The sequence below is a fragment of the Lagopus muta genome, chromosome 5 (genome assembly GCF_023343835.1).
Source record: "Lagopus muta isolate bLagMut1 chromosome 5, bLagMut1 primary, whole genome shotgun sequence".
Classification (NCBI taxonomy): Eukaryota; Metazoa; Chordata; class Aves; order Galliformes; family Phasianidae; genus Lagopus; species Lagopus muta.
Genome location: NC_064437.1, coordinates 60,462,051 through 60,487,315, shown reverse-complemented (window position 1 = coordinate 60,487,315; position 25,265 = coordinate 60,462,051). Strand labels below are relative to the sequence as shown.

Here is a 25,265-nt window from a genome sequence, read left to right as displayed (position 1 = left end):
TTTGGTTCAGTTTGTTATAAAACCCCAAGTACCCCTGCCGTTTTTCAATAAAACTCATCTCCTGCACCTACCGTATGTGAAGCTGAGCCTCTGCGCTAACACAGAGCAACCTGACAGTGCTTTCGATGGCAGCTGTACGTGAGCTCCCATGGCTGGAGCGCCATTCTTCACCAGGCCGCGTGGTTCCCTTCCCTCGGCTCGCTCCCTTTAACTTCCTGCACACACGCGGGCGTTTCTGGCAGCCTCGCCGCTTTACCCCGCGCTCCCTTTGCTCAGAAGGACGGCGACCCGCCCGGAGCGGCAGCCGCTCCCGCCGCACCTCGGATCCTCGCAGCCCCGGCCGGGCCCGGGCGGAGCGTGCAGCGATCGGACCGTCCCCCGGCATCGCCTTCCGGTGCCGCGGCTCCATGGACGCCAACCTGCGGCTCTGGAGGGCTGAGGGCCCGGTGAGGCGGCGGGCAGCAGCAGGGCGAGCCGCGGGGCGTGGGACGGGACCGGGCGGGAGGAGGGAGAGGCCGCGGGGCTCCTCGGAACGGGCAGCGCGCCATTAACGGCGTCACCCACACGCGTGTCTCCTGCAGTCTTTTTGGCAGAGGCTTCTTCTGTGGGCGGATGTCTTAGACCCCCTGCACCTCCTGAAGTCCGCGGTGAGTGCTGCGGTGCCGTTCTGTCGGGTGTGCGCGGTGCTGCGCGCTGCAGAGCGCTCTGATGCTCCTTCACGTGTCCTTCAGAAGGGAATTGTGCTCGAGCGCGGCTCGTCTGCAGGCTCTCTGTAGCACAGAATGACTGCGAGACCAAGCGCCGGGTCCTGCGCTTCGGTGACATGCATTGCTGCAGGTTGGGGTTAGAGTGACTGGGAAGCTGCGCTGTGGAAAGGATCTGGAGGTGCTGGTTGATGCTCGGCTGAATGTGTGCCCAGGTGGCCGAGGAGGCCAGCGGCGTCCTGCCCAGAGCCAGCAGTAGTGCAGCCGGGAGCAGGAGGTGACCGTTCCTCTGTATTGGCACTGGTGGGGCTGCACCTCAGTGCTGCGCTCAGTTCTGGGCCCCTCACTACAACAAAGACATCAGGAACCCGCAGGATGCTTGGAGATGGGCAACAGAGCTGTGAGGATCTGGAACTCAGATCTTGTGGGGAGCGGATGAGGGAATTGGGATGATTTAATCTGGAGAAGAGTTCTCGTTGCACTCTACGTTGCCCTACAAGAAGGCTGTGGCAATAAGATGAGAGATGATGGCTTCCAGTTGTGCCAGGGGAGGTTCAGGTTAGGTAGCAGGAACAGTGTCCTTCTGTAGTTCCATCTGTGTTAGATATGACAGGAAATTTAATTTAATACTTGTACACTAAATATATGAACACCAAAGTAAACTTTGGTAGTACATTCAGGAATTTGGAGGGCTAAGATCACACCTCCTTGCGTTAGGATACGCAGTTACACACAGAGATACACCTGCTGAAGAAAACTCCAGTCATCTCATAAAGCCTCCTAGGAGACTTCCTGTTTAGACAGCTGTAGCAGAAATGCTGTCACAGCTTGAAGCAGTGATTGAGCACCTGGTGGAAGGCAGGGCCAGCCCAGGGGAGCTCAGGTGCATGCAATGCTGCTGAGTGATTGGAAGGGATGGAGCCAGGATTCACCCCTTCCCAGCCTCATTTAAGGGTTGGCAGTGGAATTTGCCAGCATACTTCATGATTGCTTTCATTACTCTTGAGAGGGATGGGTGTACTGGCTTGATGTCACAGGTTTGTGTTTATAGTATCACAGCTGATATGCTGTACTCTAGACTATTGAAATCTGAGTTATTTTGTTTGTTTGTTTTCTTTTTTTTTTTTTTTTTTTTTCTCTAATACAGGATGAAATAAGAAGAGCCCGGTTATTATTAGAAAACAATGAAAAGACCCAAAGTGAGCCCCTACAGAATCATCAGGTATCTTGGGGCACAACTGATAGAAAATAGAGATGTCTTTTTTTCATGATTGAAATACTCGATGTTAGTGTAAGATCAGACAGAATATTGAGATTCGGTAACAAGGGATAATACAAGAAAACCTCTTTACAACAGAAATGTTTCTATAATGTGGAAGGAATTTCTTTGGATGACTGCTGTCAAATTTCAGTGTAATCATTCTGGAGAACATGCAAAACGTGCAAAATAGTTACAGAGCGCATTTTGAGTTTTTGGTGTTGTATCATCATACAGAGCGCAGGTTGGTTTGGTTTCACCTCTCATGAAATGAGCAGTAGCAGTACCTGGGGAGGAAACCTCCTCATGGAGTTGCTGGGAGGAAGTGCTGAAGGTGCTTCATTAGAAGGGTCTTGCTTTTGTTTCAGTGGAGACTCTGCTGTATCCATATGGCATTTTGTACCCTGTGTGGCAGAGCCTGAAAGGAGAACCGAAATATTCAGTGGTTGTAGAAAAGCCCAAGTCTTAACAATAAGTCTTTAGGCTTTTAGCCATATTTAAGTGTTGTTATTTTCTGTTCTGAATGCTGGCTTATTTAAAATTTACTTGCTATAGTATGTGTTTAGTATTAATAGCATATGAGATGTGACTAGATTATATTCAGCAAAGTATGTGGGGAGAAATGTTAGGGAAAAAATTAAAGGGATGTGAACACACAACACTGCATAAAACTGAGTTATCAGAAAAAAATGATGTAGGAAATTTAGAAACAAGATTTCAGTCATGCTTTTTGAAAGCTTCATTACTAACCTGATTCTCAAATTGTTTAGACAAAACAAGCCTTCCTGCTGAGCCTGGTAAGTTTCCAAACGACTTAGAAATCAATTTTCTTTTCTTTCTTATTTAAGTATGGAACAGGTGGTCTAATTTTTTTTTTTCTTCTTCTAAGGCCAGTGTACATCCTGATACAGGCAGCATAATTCCTGTTTTCTTCAGACCTCCAGGTGAGCTTCCTTCAGAGAAGCACGTAACTAAAGCATCGGTGGGGATGGCAGATAGTAAATATTCCATGCAATACCACACAGTGGTGCTTTTCTCTGTATGGGAACCAAGTGGACTGTTATGCCTGTTAGTTGCACTCTTAATTTTTGAAGACTTCTTTATTCCTACAGTCTGCTTGAAAATAAACATTCTTCTATGAGCACTCAGGGCTGTGGCAGCCTTTGTTGCCAGTGTCTCTTTGAGTAGTCGTGCAGTTTGTTGGTCATACAGTTTCCAAGTGGCTGTTGTGATTGGGGTTCATGGGGACTCCTTTTGGCTATAAGCCAAGACCAGATGCTTTCATTTCTTGAATGAGGAATGAGAGACAAAGGTTATCATTGTTTTTTACATTTATTTGATGAACAAGTGTTTTATTGACAGCTGAAACTAAAGGAGGGGGAGCTAGGAAATTTTCTGTTTAAAATATATAAATAAATAAATCCAATCTGGACTCGCAGTAGTTACTGTTACTAAAATAAAGGTTTCTTTCTTTTTAGCTTTCCTGCCTGTAACTCTTCCATTGGTAAGTAACAATGAGAAGTACCAGTGCACCACTTGGCTTACGTTTTCCAGAGTCAAATTCTTGAGAAAGGGAATGGGAAGTTTTAGGCATCTCAGCTGTGTTTTCTTTGAGGATGCTTCACACTGATAGCTTGGTGAGACCTCAAGGAAGGTCTGATGTTTTTATTCTCTGTCTGATTTGGAGGAGTTGGGAAGTAACTACTAAAATGTTAACAGGAGGTCCGTTACATCTAGTTTTTACTTAAATAAAACCTGTCAGTCCCTGACTCCTTTATTTCTTTAATTACATCTGTAGTATCTAACTTATTCTATTTAAACTTCACAGGCACAAATCCAACTTTTGCTTTGAGTAAGAAAGCATCTTGCTCAATTGTTTTAATCACTCTGTGTGTCTATGTTTTATGTTGGGTAGACAAAGTGAGTATATCACATCTGTTTCAAGAAAGCGTGTTAGCCTAAAGTCAAGGTAAATGGCTTCTGGCACTCACTGGAGCCTTTGGCACTGCCACAACCAGTCACACAGCAGCACACTTCATGCTGTAGGCAGCCACTGCTCACCAACAACTCCTAGATTCATCAGACTAATTTTCCTGTGGGGTTTTCCTCTTAGGTCATGTCTTCGTCGCTTCAGCTGCAGGCAAAACAGATTTTTCTTTGTCAGGTAACTGCCTCTTCCTACGTTTACAAGTCTTCTTGTCTCTGTTCCAAATTCATTTTTGCTTATAATCTCTCCTTTCTGCAGTTTGCGTTTCATGCATACACCACAGGATTTACCCTGTTAAATGGAAATTGTACCACTAAGGATGAAGTACGTATTTATTTTTATTTTGGGGATCATTTTCATTACACAGGACCATTTTGAAAGTGATTCACAAGTGTACTCATGTAGTCGTGTTTCTTCTGTCCTTAGGAGAACTCGCTTCACCAAAAGCAAATCTTGCTTGGTGTGGGAGCCGTTTCCTATGCAGCACTTCTGGGTGTATGTATTTGTTTATGATTGCTTTCTGGATAATACCTCCTGAGAAGGCCCTGAGATAACCACACTGCCACAATCCTTCAGAATAGCCCTGTAAAGCTCTACTCTGATGTCTTCCTCAAGAACAACTGAGAACAAGAATTTTCATCCATCAGCCTATGCCTTACTCAGCTTCCTCTGTTGCTTCCTGTGATGTCCTTCTTAATTTTCCTTTTAACACTACTAGAGAATGGGTGGTGAGAGGAAGTGACCAGAGTTTACAAACACAGAGCAGCTCTATGTGTTGCTGTAGTTGCTGTCTCATATTGTGCTGTCAAAGATAACTGTCTCGCTCTAAACAGCTGGTAAAATTGGTCCAAGTCTCTGTGTTCATACTACTGTCATATGTAACAATGTTTAGTAGTTTTTATTATATTGTTTTATAGATTTTCTTATAGAAATGTGTGATCATAAAAACCTTTAGTAACTAGAAAGCATATCTATTTTGTTGAAATATTAAATCACATAATTTGCTTGGTTTTATAGATGGTATCTAAGTACCAAGTTGCAGAATTATTTTCCTAGGCTGTTGCACATACTGAAAAACTGTACATTCTCTCTAATAGAAAGTGCTTGTTTCCTCCCAATGCATTAGGCTTTTCCTTTTTACTTTATGGACCGGTACACGTTGAAGAGCCCAGTAACAAATCTAGTTGTCAAAAGGCTTCTACCTGCTCCTCTTTTAGGTGAGTAGAAAGGAATTATTCATTATGTAGCAGATCTGAGGGCTGTTTGCTGCCTCGGTCTGACAGTAGGATTTTCTTGCCCTTGCATGGATGCTGTCTATTACCCCCTTCTTCGACTGCCTTTGCTGGGTACTGTCCTTCTGTTAATTCCCTTTATGGGAATTAACACTCACTGATCAAGGCAGCAACATTTATTTGATGCGTACTGATTGTCACTTCTAGAAGTGCAGAGCAACTTCCTGATTTTTGTATGCGTGACATACAACTATTTCTGTGAAGCAACTGCATCCCTGTATTGATTTTAATTTGCCTGGATGAACTTGGATATTATTCCTGAATCTACCCGGACTGCCAGGAGGGATCAGTGCAGTAGCACTGGAGCTGGTGGCACATAGGTGCCCTGTTGTGGCACATAGGTGACACCAGAGTGCAGCACAGCTCTAGCTGTGCACTGGCATAGTTTCCTACTCATGTTGTGGCTGCTGCTGGCTGTGTAACTGCTGACAGTGTATGAAGAGAGAGTGGTTACATTAACCTTGTGAGGGAATGAGACCCATTTTAAAATGTGCTTCAATTTTCTTAAATGGAGAGAGAAACCTGAGGGTTATTGATTATTATTATCCAGCATTTGAAAAATGCCATGTTTTACACTGATGTCTTTATTAGTTTTTGGCAGAGCTGCTCAATAAAGAGAGAAATCTTCTATTTCAAACAAGGTCAGTTTGGCAGACTGTCCTGTTATGCTTAGATCTTAGTCTAGAAGGGAAAACCACATAGATTAACTCCTTTAATACAGCCTTTAAAAGTGCCAGTGGTTTTGGTTTGTGTTTTCAGTGGCTGATTGTGGGTGATCGATTGATTGATCATCTACAAGCATCTTGTGGAGTTAGATCTGGAGGAGACCAAAATGTTCTCATCTAGGATCCATCTGGGGCTCTGTCAGACGTGACTGAGACACACAATGACATGATGGAACATCTTTGTCCATAATAACAATGCATCTTTTGGGAATGATGCCTTAACATTTTGCTCGAGCTTCTGAAACAAGAATTAAGATCTCAGTTAGATTTTATGGGGAAATCTCTTCCTAAGCAGCCAGGTAATTCATTTGTGAACTGTTGAACTGGAAATATGAAATGTACACAATATAGTTATTGAGATACCCTCACTGGATCTTCTAAAGCAAAATCCTTTTTAACTCTGCAGGCTTCATGAGTGCTTTTACTGTGGTAGCAGTGAGAAGCGCAGAATTTGAGAATGGAATTGAAGTGATGGACAGGAATGGCAAGGTTGTAGGAGTGTCAAAGAAGGCTGGTGAGAAGGTAGGCAAGGTGTGGGAGGCCTCTCTTGACTTGCCTTTCATTTCCTCCTTACATCTAAACATTGTGGTGAGAGACAGTTTGCTGTACTAAACTGCGGAATCCCACATCAGGTACTGAATCTTGGACTGGGCTTGGGCTAGGAACCAGGCTGCCATCTGTCTTGTGTCCCCAAGGGTAGGCAGCTTCCCCAAGCCAATGTACCAAGCACCAGAGTTAAACCACAGAACACCAGCACAGGCTTTCCTGCTTTCCAGCTCACCTCGGAAGGAGGCAAGACTGCTCAAGTTTCTTCTGACAGCACACCTCAGAGAAAAGCTCTTTATAGTAAATAGTACATGTGTCATCCAGAGCAGGAATACTGTTTAAAGGCTCTGCCTCTCAAAGGGTAACTTCTTGATCTGCAATGTGATGATGCATTTTATGCTCAAGCTTCAGTTGCTGACCATTCTGGTTCTGTATTTTCTGCTTTCTTTGATTGTCTAAAGAAATTAAACAAAGATTCATATTTGTGTGCTGTCAGTGACCTTCCTTTTCTATGCATTAGAGGAGGAAAAAGCTAAGTGAGCATAAGGATCTGTGAAGAGCTACAGAGAGAATATCTCACACAAGGTAGTTAGCATGTCCAGAGAGTATGACCAGTCAGAAAGAGTTCAGCATTACTTTAAAAACAAACAAACAAAAAAGTAGATCTGAATTGGAGAACTCAATATGGCTTTGTTAAGGAGTTTCTTAGTCACATATGGAGCACTTTCCATATGTAGGAGTTTAGTTTCCATTCAATCAATTCTCCAACAAATGATCTTTATCCTTCACTTCCTTGTTGTTTGAAATTGCAGAGTACAAGGCAAAATTACTCACAGAAACATGTGGTATTTGAGGCCATAGAGATCACTGTTTTAATGCCTTTTTTATTGTTGTTGTTGCCCTTCCTGGAGGCCGTTAAAGAAACAGCATTATCAAGAGGAATCTTGTTTGGGACAACGTTCTTCCTGCCAGCTGCACTTATGCACTTTGTGGAAAGGTAAGGGGTATTTCAAAAGAGTTGGATGTGCTTGGTCAATGTGTGTTCTGATGTTTAGTCTGGCTGTTACTGCTTGCCTACTTTTTCTTTTGGTTCCAGGATACTAATTGCCTTGGAGGACTAGGTGGGAGGCTTCTGTTCAGATAGTGATTAATTTAGGTAAATCAGTGAGCCTTATATCAGCATCTGTGTTTTGATGGCTTGCAGGAAGTTGTCTCTATGAGCATTTCCTTTGTTCTCCCATTTGTCTGTGCTCTCCCAGCACCAAGGTTCCATAACTGTGGTTGGAGTTGCAATGCCTGATGTCAAGGTTGTTCATTGCACTTAGCTTAGATTTGACATTTCTGAAGAGATAATATTTGAATTTTCAGTTAAAACTAGATGCCCACTTGACAAATAGCCATCCATACACCGTAAAACATTTTCTTTGTTTTACAACATGTAGAAACTTTATTTCATAAGAATAACTCATTGTATGCTATATCAGAACTTTTAATCTGCCCTGAACTTTTGATGGGAGTTGTCTGTGCTATGTAAAAGTACTGGTGATTTTGCACTGCCTAAATAAATTCTCTGTCCCCTGTGTTAAGTTAAGGACTTCTATTATCAGAAGACACTAAAAATAAAATAAGAAATTGGTAAATTAAAAAAACAATTGAGTAATGTTGTACAAGGCAAGGTAGGATTGCCAAAAGGAAATGAGTCTGAAAGGAATGAGGATATTCCAAGAAAAATCTTCATCAAAGGACTGAAACGCTTTAAGATGTGAATACACCTTCACTTGCTTTGTCATTTTGATCTTGCTGCTTATTTCCTCCATCTTACATTGTTACTTAAGGCCTGCAAAATGCTGCAGTTGAATATGAAGCAAAGAACAGGAAGTTAGGATTAAAACCATAGGAGATAAGGATTACATGTTTAGGATTCATAAGCCTAGGTTATTGCTTTTCTAGTTTAGCTACTAAAACAGCACCTTGGTCTCGTTGTCAGGTTATTTTTCAAGGCCAGAGAGATATTTATCTTTTCAATGTCTTTGGCAGAGCGAACACTACAAGAACTCCACGTGCTTTGGCTTCACTGAGGATGCTTCTGGTTATGGCAGTGCTGGCAGGGATGTTACCAATTTCATTTGCCATCTTCCCGCAGTGTGGTGAGGTAAGTCCTTTGAAATAAACTGGTTTAGGATTATTGTTATATTAAACAGTCATTTTTGTGTTTCCAGTCGGTGATTTTTAAGGCCACATAACAAAAATCAGTAGTGTTTAAATGGTTAGTGCATCTAAAAGGGGGCAGCAAAGAATCTGCCCATATACTACACAGAGGCTTACAGGACTTGCTGTGCCAGGATTGCTTGTATGTCACTTACATTTCATCTGGAAAGTGTAGATGTATCGCCTGCACAACAGTCTGAAGCAAGCAAGGTCAGGAGAGCTGCCTTGCAGATTACACTCAAGGGTCTCCTGGTGCTTTTCAATCCTGCTGCAGATAACAAGGGTTGAGATGATAATCTTTATTTTCAGTAGAAGTCAGTACCAGTCAGAGAGGTAAACCAACTCAGGTAGAATCTCTTCAGCCTGCCTTACTGAACCGTGAGGTCTGTAACCTGTTCCTGGGGGAACCTGCTGACAGGTTTTAAAGGGAGGAACTGGGCACTGGAACCTTGGGGGTTGGAAAAGGACAAGTGAGAGAAGAGCTTGGGTTTTCTTTCTGAGTTTCCTCTCCCTTAAAGCAGTGTGAATATTCTCAGAAAATCACAGATGGGGCTCTTGTAATTGCCAGTGTTTGTTCTTGCTGGCCTAAAAATACTGGCATCTTATTACTTTTAGGGATTGCTCAATCTGTTGCAGCAACAAGGGTAAACCAGATGAAAGTGAGGGGATTTATAAGAAATTCTGTGCTGAAAATATGGCTAGTTGTTTATTCTTGAGTTTCCTAATTGCTCAGTCCCTGATAGAAGATCCCCTTAGTGAGTCACCCAAATACAATCAGCAAAGATGATATCGCTGGAGCTGTGTTTAGATCTTGGGAATACCTCTAGCTTTAAATAAAACACATTTCCTCTTTTGTGTTTGTATATTTAGAAATGTCAGAGAAGAGAAAGAAACAGAAAACCACATAACAAACAAAGAGACCCATGAAACCCAAAACAAACACAAATTACATCTTACTCTTGCTTCTGAATACAGTGCTTTGGCTTGTGCAAAGTTCAATACAGTAGTGAAGACTTACCAGGCTATGATGGTGTTCATTCTGTTTTTTGTATGTTTCAGATAAAACGAGAAGAACTTGAAGCAGAAATTCTGTCATCTACAGAAGAAACAGTATTATTCTACAATAGAGGAATTTAGAGATTGGCTTTTGTATCTAAATGTGGGTTTTGATTAAAGTGAATTCTGAATCTCTCAACAAATTCAGTCAACATCAGTGACTGAACGAATCATGAATTTGTGGTGGCACACAAACCAGAACTGGTGTACATACAGGCAGGCACTGCAAAATGGCTTTGCAAGCCAAGTCCCCCAGAGAAGTATGTGCACATAACTTAATGCTGTAAACATGATCTGTACCAGAGAACGTTGTTCTAACATCTCAAACTGTTTTGTATGCTTTCTCACACAGTTGATTTCTTGATTAAAGGACTGATCAGTTGATACAAGACTTTATTATTTGACTGTGTTGCTATAGCTTTTGACACATTGCTTTCCAGGAACACAATTGTAAAGGCAGTACTATCAGGAGTCCTTTGGAGAAAATCAAGCTGGTTCTTTGCAGAAAGCTTTTTACAATTTCATTGTAAGACATGAATAAGTTAAACCTTGAAGTGACATTAGGCAAAGCACCCTGACAGCAATGTTACTGTAGTTGAATGGAGTTGCTGAAGAACTGTTCAAAAATTGCATGTCAAAACAGGTTCCAGAGTGACTCCTAATTTTCTCAACATCCTTGAAGGAGTTGTGAGGCCTGAGCCCTCTGAGCTTTAAAATTTGTTTGGTTTTTTTTTTCCACTGAAGGCCAAGGGAAGTCCTGTGACTTCACAGCAAACAATGAGGGATCTCCATTTCTGCAGGTTGGCTGCTGATCCAAACTAAAAAGCTGTCTTTTAAGATGTAGCATAAGGATTATCAGCCTGGTGATCTGTGCAGCAATAGCAGATGTTAGCAAAGAGAGCTGGCAATGCTGGATATAAAAACAGGTGGAATACATGTCCAAAAGCACGTGTGAAAGATGATGAGTTTGGCAGAGGGGTAATCTGCCTTCACTGCTGGGCTGTAGGCTGTCCCATTGACCCTTGGAGTAGAATTCAAGGCTAGCAGCAGATAAACTCATGGAAGCTTCAGCTCAGTGCTCTGTGGTTATCCATAAAGGAAACAGTCTCAGAAATTAAAGTGGGCAATGAGTTATCAGGGAAAAGCTCCAGAAAGTCAAACTTTAGTTAGAAGCTAAACCTAAAACCCTGCTATTAAAATTTCAGAACTCCACTAAGTGAAGTAACTGGAACTCATGTTTAAAATAAGCATTTCCATGAAAACAAAATCCATTGAGGATTATTAAATTAATGGAAATTAATCTAAAACAAGACAAAGTTCAGAAACCCAGTACTACTGGAGAGCAGAAGGGGTAACAGGGGTTTGCCTGCTCTTGCTTTCCTGTTGTGTCTGCTTCTGGTGGCCACCGGGCTGAGACATTTGTCTGAAAACAGCCTTGGTCTGACACAGCGCAGGTGCTGTTATACTGCTTGATGTTGTGACTGTTCTCCTAGGGAACAAAATAGAAGAAAGCTCCACAACTGGTAGAGACCCAGTGGTGCTGATAACCATGGGTGGGGTCATAGCAGAAATAGATTTAAGGTCATGGGAGCTGTAATTTAAGGCATTCCTCCTAAGGCTCTGCGTGACAAGGACAAGCAATGCACCAAGTAATGTAATTAATGATCACTTCGACAGATGTTTTCACAAGTACTACCTTCAATGTTTGTAGTAAACTTCCTCAGAGTGCATTAAATGCTATCCCATTGCTGAAGGATTAGATTTCTTTTCTTGGTGTGAGGAAAGCAATAGCTTCCCACTCTTAGTCCCTACAGTAAGACAGCAGCATAGAGCAAAGTAAGGAAAAAGAGTAGGCCTGCTTTCTTGCAGGAAAACAAGGGTGCTGTGCTTTTGCCACAAAACAAAAGCAGGAAGTACAGTTTTCAATTCAGCTTTTTGTGCAAGTTCTGCCTTTCTGAGCCTTCCCCTCTCAATTTAACTCCAGTGAAAGGTCGGGCAAGGAAACAAAGGAGGGGAGCAGGAACACATCCTATGGATCTGAAACTTCAGGGGAGCACACTGTAAAGCTGTTTCAGGAAGGTGGTATGGCCACAATTTGCAAGTTAACAGAGAAGGATACCTTAGAAGTTCATTTACACCTACTGACTCAAAAGCACCATGAAGCCCAAAATAAATAACCCAAATCTTTATATTCATGCTTCTGAATACAGTATTTGCCTTGTGGGTCACGTTTTTAGGTACATAAAAGCCCATTGGGTCAAGAACACAGCAACAGTTGCTCTGGATCAGCCCAAAGGTCCTTCTGGCCATATGTCACCACCAACAGCAGCCAGAGGAAGATGCAGGAAGAAAAGACTGCATCAAGTTCAGCACTCCCAAGCTGGGAAGGCACTAAGGGAAAGGCTTGTCCTGTTCCTTTTCCCTGCATACCACCTCCTGGCTGCTCTGGGATGTTGTGCAGAGGCTTAGGAGCAGGCTTACAGTCCAGCCTGCCTCCCACAAGCAATGATGTGCTGGTCTCCTTCAAAATCTTTAATTAGCACAGCTACTATCCTACAGTTAAATTCTCTAAAATCCCATTTCTCTATTAATCCCATTTCAGTAAGATGGTGAAGACAAACCTCGAGGGAGTCTAATACTGTTGGTAAACATTAATTGATACTCCAAGGAAAGCTCATACCTCCCCTCATTTAAAAACAAACATCCGTGTCAGACTGGATGAAGTAAACAGTTGTTCTGTAAAGCACAATGCAATCAAAGCAAAAGCAAAACAATCCACAATAGAGCAAAACCTACAAATCTGAAGATAACACATTCATCAGCTGGGTTGTCACAGTAACTAGACAAGCCATAAATTGTCTGGCACCCCACTTGGAAGCAAATTAATGTCATCACATCTCTGTGAGTAAGGTTTATGGAATAAGTCCAGTAATAACGTCTGTTATTACAGCTGCCCATTATTACTGAATGCTCAAGTTGTTTGCTGTATTAAACACAACCCCCTTGGAGTTGTTAGACATATCTTCTCTTTCCCTCATTCTCAGAAATGTTTCCATTTCCCTAATTAGAATTTTCTGGAAGATAGAGGCAAGCACCTGACATCTAGATTGGCAGCCAGGGTGATTCAGCTGTTTCCCACATCAAGGTAGGCAAAATACATTGCTGACAAGGCCCTGGCTTCCTTGATCTTGAAATGAAAACATGATGAGACTGGGACTAGAAGCAGCTGGACCAGACACCTGGTATGCGAGGGGACCAAGATGGGACAAGCAGCAGTGCATTGTATTTGAGGGACTGAAGAACAGAGTCAGCACCCACAGCTTTATGACTTGGAATACATTAACAACACACCGGCACAAGACTGCTTTCAGCATTGCTGCCTCCTGCTTTCAGCATCGGCTGCTGTCTTAAGTGGCAATGTAGCAGTGGAACCAGTTTAAGGTGTGGTAAACTAGAGTAGACGGGAGCTTCCAGCTTCAAGGAAAACCTAAGTCTCAGTGCAATATGCTGACAGTTCCCCACCTACCCAGCTTGTCATCCTGAAATTCAGGAATATATAATGAGGCTTCAGTGTCATTTTAAAGTAGCTTCAAAGAAATAAAACGTCAGACACTCCTACTGTTGGAAATACTGAGATCAAAGCATTTCCTCCTTTGGAGCTGGTGTCCCTGTGGTTATCCTACAAGTCTGTAACATTGCCATGCTGCTTTTCCGTGGAGGTCATAGGGGAGGAAGGAAAGAAGCAGGTAAGGAGGGAACCCTGCACTGCTCAGCAGCTGCTTCCATACCAGCAACACCACACGCTGTGCAGCTCAGAAAAGCACTGTGGTCCCATCTTTGGAGTCTCCACAGAAATTCTAAAGACATCTTGTGCCACTCCTTCCCAGGTTACTCAGCATTACATTGCTCTCGTTCAGAACATTCCCCCTAATATTTGCCTGCAGAAGAAATATGGAAACCAGTTTATCCCAGGAACCAAAACCACAAGGATGACAGCACTAGAAATTACACACATTTTGCCTTGAAGGACTAACTTAATTAGCAAAACTGCAACCAGAAGGATTGGTTACTAATCCTGCTCTCCCTTGTAGGCTTTTGGCTTTGTTCACCATCTACCACTGTTTTTGCAAGCGTAGTGAAGATCTGATGAGATTGTACAGTACAGAAATCACAAGGGCAATGGGTAAGGCACGGAGCACGTTTTCTCCCTCCTCACCTGAGGAAGGAACTGCACTGCAACTTCCAAGAATCAGAAAGCCTTACTTTTGGCCAAGTGCTGCACGCCTTTGGGAGCAGCATCTCTCAGCAAATCAACAGGAACCATCGGTCATCATTTCACACTGATCCAAGGACAGAGAGGCAGTAAGATGAGAAGGTCTGCATGAGAGTTTCATCTTGCACAGTCTTTGCTTCTAGGAGGAGGAAGTAAAACTGTCATCTGACTGTTCCCTACCAAAAGCAGCACACCCAAGTCTCAGCTGGTGTGCATCCTAGGCAGAGGGAAGCGCAGAATAAGCCGAAACTTCTCCCTGACCTTCCAGACTGAAGTTTTATTCCAACGTGCTCCTGGGAAGAAACAATTACCAAGAAAATCTAAGCAGATTAGCACTATTCTCTCAAAGTGCTGAAGCTGAGGGAAGCCAATACTTTTTATTTTATATTTTAAACCAGGACAACCAACAGAAGATGATAAAACTGTTTGAAGTTGTAGCAGTAGTGCATTTTCCACCCAAGCAGCAGCCTCATTTCCAACCCCAGCATTGCACAACCAAGAGCTACAGCTTGTGAGCACTCAGAAATAAATTCACATAAATTAAAGGCTAGGCTGGTCAGGATTGTTGTTTTTAATAAGCATAAGCATGCTATGAGTCCAGTTCTTTAAGTGCAAAATTATAGTTCATTTGTGTCACACAAGTATTAGAATACAAGATCTAAAACTGAGGCCTTCCTGCTTTTAAAAGAAAGCAAAAAAAAAAAAAAACAAAACAAAAAAGAGAAACTTTCATTTTGTGTTTGAGCTTCTCTGCTTTTTGTGGCTGCCCATAACCCCACACCACCTTACTGAGGACACCTGCAGGGCTTTCTGTAAAAAGAAACTGAATTTCTCTGCAATTACAATGTGGCATTACGGGACTTGACAAAAAATCAGGTTTTTCTCAGCAGACCTTAAAGCAGATTCTGAGAATTTTCAGTGTAACTTTGCAGTTGTGCTGTTCTAACTGCTATAGAAGCCCTAGAATAGAAACAGCAGTAATGAAGAACCATTAAAAAGAGAAAAATTAACAAATCCAAACCCATCACACCACCTTAATGGCCAAATGGGGAAAATGCTGCAGAGCACTTGAAGGTAAATGAAGGCAGCTCGTTCTCAGATAAAACAAAACACACTGCTCTCCTGTGTTCAGAATGTAAACCACAGAGTGAGTATTTAAGGTAGAATTTGATACCCCTGAAAATAGGGGTTTATTCTGAAGCACTTCCATTCACTGACTGTAGCAGCCAGCCACTTTATACACAGATGCCACATTCCTCACCCACACTAAAACAGATCTTCATAATGCAGTATGATACATAGCAAAAGGGCAACCCTTTTCCAAACCAATATTGCTTGCACACAGTTAGTGATGACCTCTAACAATTTCAGAATAGCAAACATCCAATTTCTTAAACAACATAAATATTGAGAACTACAGTTTTAATTATCAGTATAAAATCTCTAGGTAAAACCACATGCTACAGCCCATCTGTACAAAAGCCAGAAAAAAAGGTTATTTTTTCTTATAACAAAGTGCTACTGCAGAATTTAGTTATTTTTATGGACATTTCTGGAGGAAGACAGGTTGCCTGGCTCACAGCATTCCCCTGCACAGAACCTAAGCTCTTCTCAGAACGTTACAGATTAGTTTCAGGCTGCTCCAAGGAAAAACAACAAACAAAACTTCTGAGTTAGAGCTATGCAACCAAACAGGAAGGCAAATTTTAATTCTTCCCAGCAGAGAGCCCCAACAGCTCCTAAAATGACTTCAGCTGTAAAGCAGCACTTGTCTGCTGCCTCCCAGAAAGCCCCAGTTTACATATAGCAATCCTGTCCTCTTTTCCCTCCACCAGAGGCGTGGGACGGAGTGAAAGGGGAAAAACTTGTAAGGCAAGAGTTCAAAAGAGGTGCTCAACTCCTGTGTGAGCTTTAAAATACCTCTTCCTTTACATAATAAGGCTACCACATCAGATTTTCCCAGACATCCTTCTTCTACACCTAGACACTTTCAAGTAGAAAGAAGAGAACTTGTCCATTTATTTAGGATTTCCAGGTATCAGGTAGTCCACAGCAAAGGCAGTATGACAACCTGACATACCTGGAAGCCCAGAATGAGCATTCAGAACAACTCTGTGTCCAGCACATCCCTGTGCAGACAGGCACATCCAAAACGCACTGGCTTTACAGCACACATGCTGCACCCTGTGTTCCAGACACAAGGAGAGAAGTCAGAGCTGTCTGTCACTGGGGACACGCAAGACAAACGGCTGCTACAACACCTGGCACAGCCTGGATGCACGAGCCCATGCTACGTGTATAAACATCCATGTTGTAACATGAAATGCAAGAACCATACACACAAAGTTACAGTTGGGGAAAGGTGACAACAGGAATGTTATCAGATATACCTCTGGATGCTCCAGGTCAAGCTCCAATATTCTGCATTACATCAAGGTAAATATGGCATTCACTCTTACACTTTTAATTTTTCCATACAAAAAAATCAGGTATTCCTATTTGTACATCCAAGACAGCTTTTGGAGTTGGTCCATAGTCCAGAAGTGCATCAGACTCAGATTTTAAGCATTTGCTCAGCAGCTGCTAAATGAAAAAGAAAATTTTCCGTAGCTGGTGGAAATCGCTTTTGTTTCAGAGCTTCAGAGTTCAGGGTTGGTTTTTCATTGCCATCAGAAACTTCAGTAAGTGAGGCTAAAGTAGACAAGATTTCCTTTGTCTTCAGAGAAATATCCTTAAAGAACAACAACAACAAAAAAAATTAAGCAACCAGAAGTAAGGGATGAGGTATTACATGTTTTTAACTCTTATTAAAAAAATCATAAGGAATAAAGAAAATGAGACAAATAGTTAATTTTGAATAAAGGCCCTATTTATTCCATTGCAAATTTGCAGCAGCTCTTCTCTGGTACAATACTGATGAAAGGAGCAGCTGATGGAACACAGCCACTCCATAGATTCTTCTCCCTGGCCTAACTGAGCTTTTTTGATTAAGCTGCTCAATACTGAAATGGGCAGTAATCCATTGAATAGGGCAGGAAGTTAAAAAAAAAAACAAAAAACCAAAACTTAAATAAATGAATAGATTTTATAGCTGAGAACCCACATATCAGTAGAAGTCATTCAGAGGTACTGATAGTACAATTGACAATGTACTGAGCAAAATACACGCTCCATAGGGTAACACTGCAAGGTTCATCTCACTGGAAGCCTCAGACTCCATAAAATTTCTGAAGTTTCTTCAGCAATGTGGTTACCCAAGAGATAACATAAACCAAACAGGTTATCCTTACAACTGTTTGGAGAATAAAAATGCTCATTTGTAAGAAAGTAAAGGGTACAAAACTGCACATGACTCTACATGAGCCCAATTCCCAGTAACCACCTTCCTGCTGCTTCCCCTGCTCCTGCCAGATACTATGTGATACAAGTAATTTAAGTGAATTTAAAAGCAAAAAACATTAAAAATTAACCTTAATAACTTGGCTGTCTGATTTGTCTGGATCTTCTGCAGATTGAACAATTAGCTGCCCAATTTCTTTGTGAAGTTTTCCCATTGTCATTGCCTCTAAACAAGAAAAAGAACACATTCATGTAAAAAAGACCATTCCTGCACTACCTAGAAATGTATCTGAAAAGCAAGGCAAAACAAAGAGTCCTCTTCATCCCCGCCACGTGGTATCTATCTGTAAAGGCAGTAACCTGAAATGGTGCAGCCATGCTGGCACATGCTAACTGTCCACCTTTAGCAGGTACCAACGAACAGCAAGATGACCAGCACGTACAGGCTTCCCTTTCAAACAGTTTCCAATCTCCAAGTATTTCAGGCAATGTTTTTCTAAAGATTCATGCGATATCTCTGCATTCAGTAATCCTCAGCTGAATGTCTCTCCCATGTAATTACTAAACATAAGCGTTTTCAAATCTCAGTTACACATTTGTTGGAAGTGAAAGCACGTCTTTCTAAATTCCAAATTTCTCCAGCATGCCAAGGCCTCCATAAAACAGAAAGACAGGATCTTCCCTGTTACACTTTCAGAATCAGTCTGGCACAAGTATTAAGACTGCTTAGGTTCAGTAGTTACTACCAACTCTAAGACAAAGAGACCTCAGATCCAAAACACTCAGAGCAACCAACCTTTTACTACAGGGGAAATGGTGATCTCACTGTCTGCCAAATTCACATACACATCATAGAGGTCTGGTCTACTGTTCACTTCAGAATCTGTAAATCCAGCAATGTAACCTGGAGAGCAGAGTTTTGTTAACATTATCATTTTAGTCTTGCTTGATAAATAAAAACAATTCCAAGACATAGTGGAAACCCCCTGCTACTACATGTAATACAAAAAGGCTGTCAATTTGAAATGTTAAACTCCTGCTTTACTACTTAATTTTTTAATTGCAAGTGAAAAACCCATCAACTTCCTTAAAAGAATATCCACTTGAGCCCCTTGTCACTAAGTCACTATTAGATTACAACTGAGGAGTGAAAACAGCAGGATTTCTTCTTCATAGCACACCAGCTGAGCAAGCTTGGAACAACTTTTCTCTGTGAAAGGCAGTCAGCTGAAACAAACACTCTTAGTAATGCAGAAGAAATACTGAAGATGACTGGTGTTCTTGTTCATTATGCTGTATAGAGAAGCCTTGTACCTGCCACAGTCTGTGTCATGTTAACCTTCATACAGGCAAAGGGCCTCTTCCTGCAGAATAATAATCTGGAAATTCAGACTTAGGAACCGAAAAGAAAATGCTAAAAATGAAGTTACCAGCTGCATGCAAAAGTTTGAAAACAAATAGCTTATCTAAAGTGAATTGCTGCTGTGCAACAGTAGGGCTTTTTAATCCCTCTGATCGTAACGTCAGAAGACCCTCAAAGCTTCTTTTCATCTGCATTAGGAGCAGGCTGATGGGCATGCATCCAAAAACACCAAATTAACCAGTTATCTTCAAACATACTCGCTTAGCTATTTGCTTTTTTTTTTTTTTTTCCTGAAGAAAATCACATAGTTTACTTTGGAACAACAGCAATAGCAGTACAATATCCACTTTTGCCCCAAAGAGCACTGCTGTAAGACCCTGCAGCAACAAAAAGCGAAATTAAGTTTGGTTCATATTTTATTAATGAATCGTTACTACCTGTGCAGGCTTTTAAGGCTTCCACTTCCTCTTCATTTAGGTGTACATAGGAATGAAGAACTGACCAGTCCTGCCGATGCCACACTAAAGCAGGCAAAGTCCTATGGAGATGAGATCAGTAGTTGACACACAGTACACTTGTACCTGCACTAAAGATTCACAACACGAAAGGCAACTCATAAGGAAGAACTAACATGGCCAGGTCTCAGTACACATATACACTAACTGCAGAGATTTCTGCTATCAGTGCAAGCAGAACTTATCATTCATTACCCAGTTAAATTTCTTTGTCTTAACTAAGCACAATGGCTAAAGCCCTACAAGGGATCTAAGGGGATTTCAATAAATATATTTAAATGTATTCTGATTTTTTTTTCCCCCCAAATTTGAGCACTCTCAATGAAAACTCAAGATTTGTTTGACTTCTAGGAGTAGGTGGGGAGGGACTGACAAAGTCATACTGCACCTGGTAAATTCCTGGATGGCTTCTATCCTAGGATGGTACACCACAATTCTCTTCTTTAACATCAGTGCTGTATATAAGATAACTGTTTCCATCCCAAACTGAGATACTATATCTAAAAGGGAATGGAAGAATATTTTATAGAAAATATACATGGTGATGATTTCATCTGTTTAAAGAAGCTCAAGAACAACAATACAGGTAACACTTCACACTATTTACTTGAAGAGCATATTAAAATTGGATTGTAAATTACACTGTACAAAATAAATTAGAGTTCTGGTATTAGTTAACCTTTAATGGAACCAGCAAGGTAAGCCTTCCGAGCATCGAAGTCTTTGCTGAGGAAGGATCCATTTTCTTCACTTTGGCAGACCCCCTTTGTAAGGACTGCAATGTAACTCTCCATCATTTTCACAGGACTTCCATACTTCAAGTAGATTCTGTGCAGACAGAAAGAATCTGGGTTTTGGACCATAACCAGTACCAGCAGCCACATGAATAAAATGACTGTATTGCAAAGAGAATCCATTAGGCAAGAATTCTTATTTTGGACACTTGGTTGAAGTTCTAGATACTAAAATAGGAGTCTCTTGACATGCCTACAAAAACTTGTATTTTAGGATCAACGACTAACTTCTATTTTGAGTGCACTGTTTTGCAAAGGAACTAACATTTAATAACATAGAAATGTGTAACAGTAAGGCCTAAGCAGGTGTCCAGACTAAGGATTCCTTGCACACACAGAAAAACAACTACTATAGCAACTTCTAATATTAATGCAGAGCACTTGACTAGTTTTGTCTACTACCCACATACCATTAAAAATTCTCCCATACTCTTTGCTAAATGATGAAAGAAAAATGTAGATGTACGTCCTTACTATTCACTAAACACAAACAAAACTGTTAGCTGTCTATCAGGCAACAAGGGACGTTGTAGCCTAATTTAGAGGTTAAGGTCAATTAACTACCAACCTTCAATTCCAGCTAGACACAAAGTTGTATCACCTTTGAAACTTTATTCACTGCTGGTAAAACATACTAGGCCTGAAGCTTCTAACACCTACTGTATGAGCTCAAGATAAGCTCAAATCAAGCCCAACTCCAGAGTTTGTATAATCTGCTTCAGTTTGTAGGACTGAATTTCCAGCAGATTGCTAGAACAAGTATTAACACAACATAATGACATTTAATCTTTTGCCTTGGTGAGATCAAAACACATATGTAGCATCACTGAAAGACAACTTTTATACAGACCTACAGAGTATCCGAGTGAAAGCTGCATATTTCTCTGGGTTGAAGTCTTTGGCTGTCAGAACAATGGAGAAGTGGGTCACCTGAGTAAGGCACACACATAGAAAAAAACACAGCTTACTTAACAGCCCCATAAGGACAGCGATTGTTACATACTGAACATTTTGCACTCAGACAAGATGCTTTCATAAAAATAAAGTGAGTTAAAGCAGTAGATTCAAGTTACTAAACTGCAGAGAAGGCTGAGCTAATGGATTTCTGATGCGACTCATCTCCATCAAGACATATTATCATTTGCTTAACGTACTTAACACGTTTGCTTTCTTTTAAATAGCATCTCCTACTGCCTTTGAGACAGAACTAGGTACGTTTTTATATTGTTCAGCCTCATAGCTGATAGGAGCTACGGATTGAGGAAAGGCAAGGAACATTGTGTTGCAACATTCTGTATGCATTCAAAACTATCACGTTGTACTGCTCCTTAACAGTGTAGGATGAAATAGAAAAAGGGAAGAAACTTAACAGACAACTTAATGATCTTTATAATAGGCAGATAAAGAAGCAAATTCAGTCTTCTGTTCTTTAACGGAGTGGAAAAGAAAGGATCTAAATAATGTTACTCTAGGTCCCTAAGAATAAGAGTTCGGAATAGGAAAGACTGTTTGTAAAACTTTTTTGATTAAACAAAAAAGGATGAACTTGAAGTGCAATAGCTAAAATAGTAGCATCTCCATTTTTACTCTTATTGCTCTTAGTTTGGATTCCACTCATCTCAATCTTTCCCAAAAGCAGCCAGTCGGACAGCTGGGTAGGACCTGCATCCGTACACATACAAAACCTCACGGCACAAAAGGGCAGCGCCGTGTTTGCATTTAAACAGCAGAGGAAGCTCTGCACAAGTCTTCCTCGTGCTCTGCTGAGGAGCCCGCAGGCCCAGCCCTACCTTCTTCAAGGCTGGAGAGTCTTGAACTTCCACCGTGGTGATGTAGAACCACGTCCTCTTGTACTGGCCGAACACAAAGGTATGAAGCAGTTTACTCTCATCCGTAAGGCAGCATTTCCGCAGCAACAGAGCCCTCAGCTCAGCCGTCACAGACGGATAACACCAAACCCACAAAGCATCTCCGTTGCTGTCTTTTTCTAAGGCGGAAAGACGGGCAGCGTGAGAACGCCAAGCGGCAGCAAGGAAGCGAGATGACTGCCTAACCACAGCCGGATTAGCGCCTCATCCTACGCGTCCAGCTCACGCGCTTTACGTCGCTCGGCGTTCCCCGTTTCCGAGCTCGCCCCGCCGCAGCCCGGCCCTTACCGATCAGCCCCACGCCCAGCAGCAGCTGCGTCTCCGGCTCTGCCATCTTCCGGCCCCGCGCCCCGCACCGCCCGCCTTCCGCCCGCTCCGCTCCGCCCCGCCCCGCCGGGCCGCCATTTGCTGCCTTCTCCAGCGCGCTGCTTCCTTCCTCAGCTAACAGCTCTCAGCTTTCTAAGACGGGGCGGACAATCGACGTGAAGAACAGAGGTTGCGCTGCCGCCCTCCCGCTGAAGTGACCTCGCAGAGCTGCGCCCAAACGCCCGGTTGTTCCCAAAGGCTGAACGAGCCTCGTTAAGGCAGTATTCACAAAGCTCAGTAGCTTCATTTGAGAACAAAACCATCACAGGATAACAGAACGGCCTGGGTTGGAAGGGACCTCAAGGATCATGAATCTCCAACCCCCCTGCCACATGCAGGGCCACCAACCTCCACATTTAATGCTAGACCAGGCTGCCCAGGGCCCCATCCAACCTGGCCTTGAACACCTCCAGGGACAGGGCATATCCACAGCCTCTCTGGGCAGCTGTTCCAGCACCTCACCACTCTCACAGTAAAGAACTTCCTCCTGACATCCAACCTAAATCTTCCCTCCTTCAACTTAAATGCATTTGCCCTTGTCCTGCATTGTCAACCCTCTCAAAGAGTTGATTCCCCTCCTGTCTGTAGGCTCACTTTAGGTACTGAAAGGCTGCAGTGAGGTCACCCCCCAGCCTTCTTTTCTCCAGGCTGAACAAGCCCAGCTCCCTCAGCCTGCCCTCATAGGGGAGGTGCCCCAGCCCCCTGATCATCTTTGTGGCCCTCCTCTGGACCCTCTCCAACAGCTCCCTGTCTTCCTGGGGGCTATCAGGAACTTCAGAGATGTTTATTAGAAGTGGAGTGGGCTTCCTGAATAGCAGATGATGCAATTAAACAATAGGAGGTACATGGTAGCACACCTGCAGCCCACTGCTAGCATATTCACTGCAGAGAGCTGTGAGACTGCAGGGTCAGCGGTGGTACAGCAGCACAGACGGGTGTGCTTCAGGTGCATGAGGCTGTGCTGCAGCAGGCAGCGTGTGATGGTCTTACTTAATGGGCATTATGTTAATTGCATTAACTCGAGAAGAAGGCTGGCTCAGCACTAGGAATAGCTGAAGGAAGGCTGCATTGGAAGTATAAATTATATACATAAGTGGACTTTTTTTTTCTTTTTTTTTTTCTTCTTTTTCTTAATTAAATCATGCTTGGACATAGCTCAGAACCCAGAGGGAGGCAGCTGGCTGTGCTCGCAGCTCCATCTGCGGTGCCAGCAGGGATGTCACTGCAGCGCTACACGCTTCTGCTGGGAGACGCCCCATTCTAGCACCCACTGACCCCACATATCCCATCCCTCGTACGTTTCATTGCTGCTGTGCTAGGAGTTTTGGGCTCAATTCACGTGTCTTAGCGTTACTCCATCTTTCCGTGTCAAAACAATCTTTCACACCCGACGACAGCACCTCGCCTCAGTCCCTTACAGAACGCCCCTCCACACACAACGCCCCGCCCCCCCGAGAGGCACTTCCGCTTCCGGCGACGTCACCGCGCGCGGCGGCAGGGCCCTCCTTTTCCGGCCTCGCGGGCTCCTGCCTGAGCACGGAGCGCGCTGCCACCGCCGCCGCCCTGTGAGGAGAGCCGAGGCCGCCGCCATCATGCCGGTGTACTTCCAGCGGCCCGAGAATGCCCTGAAGCGGGCGAACGGTCAGTGCGGGCCGCCGCTCCCACCCCTCGCAGCTTCGCCCCCGCTCCCCTGAACGCGCCCCGCGCCGCCGCTCGCGCAGGGCCTCGGATACCGAGCCCCCCGCCGCCGGCCCCTCGGTGTGACGCCTCGGCCTCCGCCGCCCCGGCGCCGAGGAGAGGCCGGCCGCGAGCGCCGAGGCGCCGCCCGGCCGCAGGGAGCGGGGCAGGGCCTGCCGCCGCATGGCGCCGCGAGGCGAGAGGAGGCCCGGGCGGCCGCGAGGAGAGGGCCCGGCTCCGCCTACCGGCCCCGGCTGGGCCCCCGCGGGCGGAGGCGCAGGGCCGGCCCCGCGCGGAGGAGGGCGGCGGTGGGGCCGGGGCCTGCGGAGGGCGGCGGGGAGTGAGGCGACGGGCTGCGGCCGCGCTCTGCACGGCGGCTCGTGCCCAGCGCTGCGTCCGGCTCGGCCTCGCCCGCTTTTGGGGAATGAAACCGGTCTGGGCCCAGGCGCTGTTTCTCGCTGTTGGCTGCGCGCTTAGCAATCCCACACCGCGTTGGTGCCCCCGGTGAGAGCGCTGGTGATTAAACGCCTTCAGCGCCGCGCAGGTCGGTTTGCCTCTGGATTAGAATGCAAGTCGGAGCGCGCTGTGGCTGCCTCTTGCTGACTGCTACGCATAAAGCTGGAGTGGATGTGTTTATCAGCTGTCTCCTTTCAGGCTAAATATATGGCTTTGGCGCTTTTCTTAATTGTGTCCTATTTTAAGCACCTAGCAAGATGATTTGTGCCATTCATTGGTACAGAGTGGTGCACTCAGACATCCAGAAATTACAGCTGATGTACGGGTCTGGAAATGACAGCTGGAGGGGTGGGTAGTCTGGGGATTGGATGCAATCCAGTAAGTTTGTATCTTGAGATCCAAGAAGTGTGGAATAAATACTGAATCTCCTCGAGATTTCTAATCTGAAATTCATTCTATAGTAATTTCTATACACACAAAACTTATAAAAAGAATATCAGATCCAGTGTTTCCTAAGCCAGAGCTGAATTTTAGCTGTCTTCTTACTGGGAAAGATGCCTGTATGCTAGTACACTATCTTGTGTTCAAGTTCAGAATTCATGGGCAGATGAAGTTCTCTCAACACTTGACCATTTCTTTCTGCTATGCTGCTACTGAAGAGCATTGTTACCTTTCTACCTCTCATACTGCTATAAGCCTCCTAAGTTCTAATGAATTGAAGGAGTGGGCCGTAAGGACTGGAACAAAAGGAGGTGTTTTCTAGACAAACGCTGACAATCCTAAGTCTTCACATTCTGAATGGAGAACATAATAAGCTGTATCAAGTCTTTGCAGACAG

At 43.6% G+C, this 25,265-nt stretch overlaps 4 protein-coding genes across 5 annotated transcripts in view; 2 read left to right on the top strand and 2 right to left on the bottom strand.

Moving 5' to 3' along the window:
- Nucleotides 1-25,265, bottom strand: part of INPP5F (inositol polyphosphate-5-phosphatase F) — a 949,391-nt gene that overhangs the window by 333,874 nt on the left and 590,252 nt on the right. The gene's annotated exons all lie outside the window — the stretch shown is intronic.
- On the top strand, nt 64-10,167 carry SFXN4 (sideroflexin 4). 2 transcript variants are annotated; one of them, XM_048944074.1, is made up of 14 exons: nt 70-446; nt 582-647; nt 1,852-1,926; nt 2,733-2,759; nt 2,852-2,906; nt 3,441-3,466; nt 4,076-4,126; nt 4,208-4,273; nt 4,376-4,444; nt 5,076-5,166; nt 6,373-6,488; nt 7,424-7,509; nt 8,550-8,664; nt 9,780-10,167. In XM_048944074.1, the coding sequence occupies exons 1-14, from the start codon at nt 126-128 to the stop codon at nt 9,855-9,857; spliced, it is 1,242 nt and encodes a 413-aa protein (XP_048800031.1). In that variant the 5' UTR covers nt 70-125; the 3' UTR covers nt 9,858-10,167. The 2 variants fall into 2 exon arrangements, with proteins under 2 accessions (XP_048800032.1, XP_048800031.1); XM_048944075.1 differs by lacking the exon at nt 2,733-2,759 and having other exon boundaries at nt 64-446.
- On the bottom strand, nt 10,449-22,346 carry DENND10 (DENN domain containing 10). The gene is made up of 9 exons (XM_048944076.1): nt 22,217-22,346; nt 21,851-22,047; nt 20,911-20,990; nt 19,946-20,094; nt 19,655-19,766; nt 19,189-19,289; nt 18,185-18,292; nt 17,520-17,614; nt 10,449-16,780 (listed from the first exon to the last, which is right to left on the bottom strand). The coding sequence occupies exons 1-9, from the start codon at nt 22,260-22,262 to the stop codon at nt 16,604-16,606; spliced, it is 1,065 nt and encodes a 354-aa protein (XP_048800033.1). The 5' UTR covers nt 22,263-22,346; the 3' UTR covers nt 10,449-16,603.
- The window catches only part of EIF3A (eukaryotic translation initiation factor 3 subunit A), a 28,793-nt gene continuing 27,300 nt past the window's right edge, over nt 23,773-25,265 (top strand). Inside the window, exon 1 of the mRNA XM_048944050.1 lies at nt 23,773-23,935. Coding sequence (XP_048800007.1) covers nt 23,887-23,935 — 49 coding nt within the window. The 5' untranslated portion in view covers nt 23,773-23,886. The remainder of the gene's footprint in view (nt 23,936-25,265) is intronic.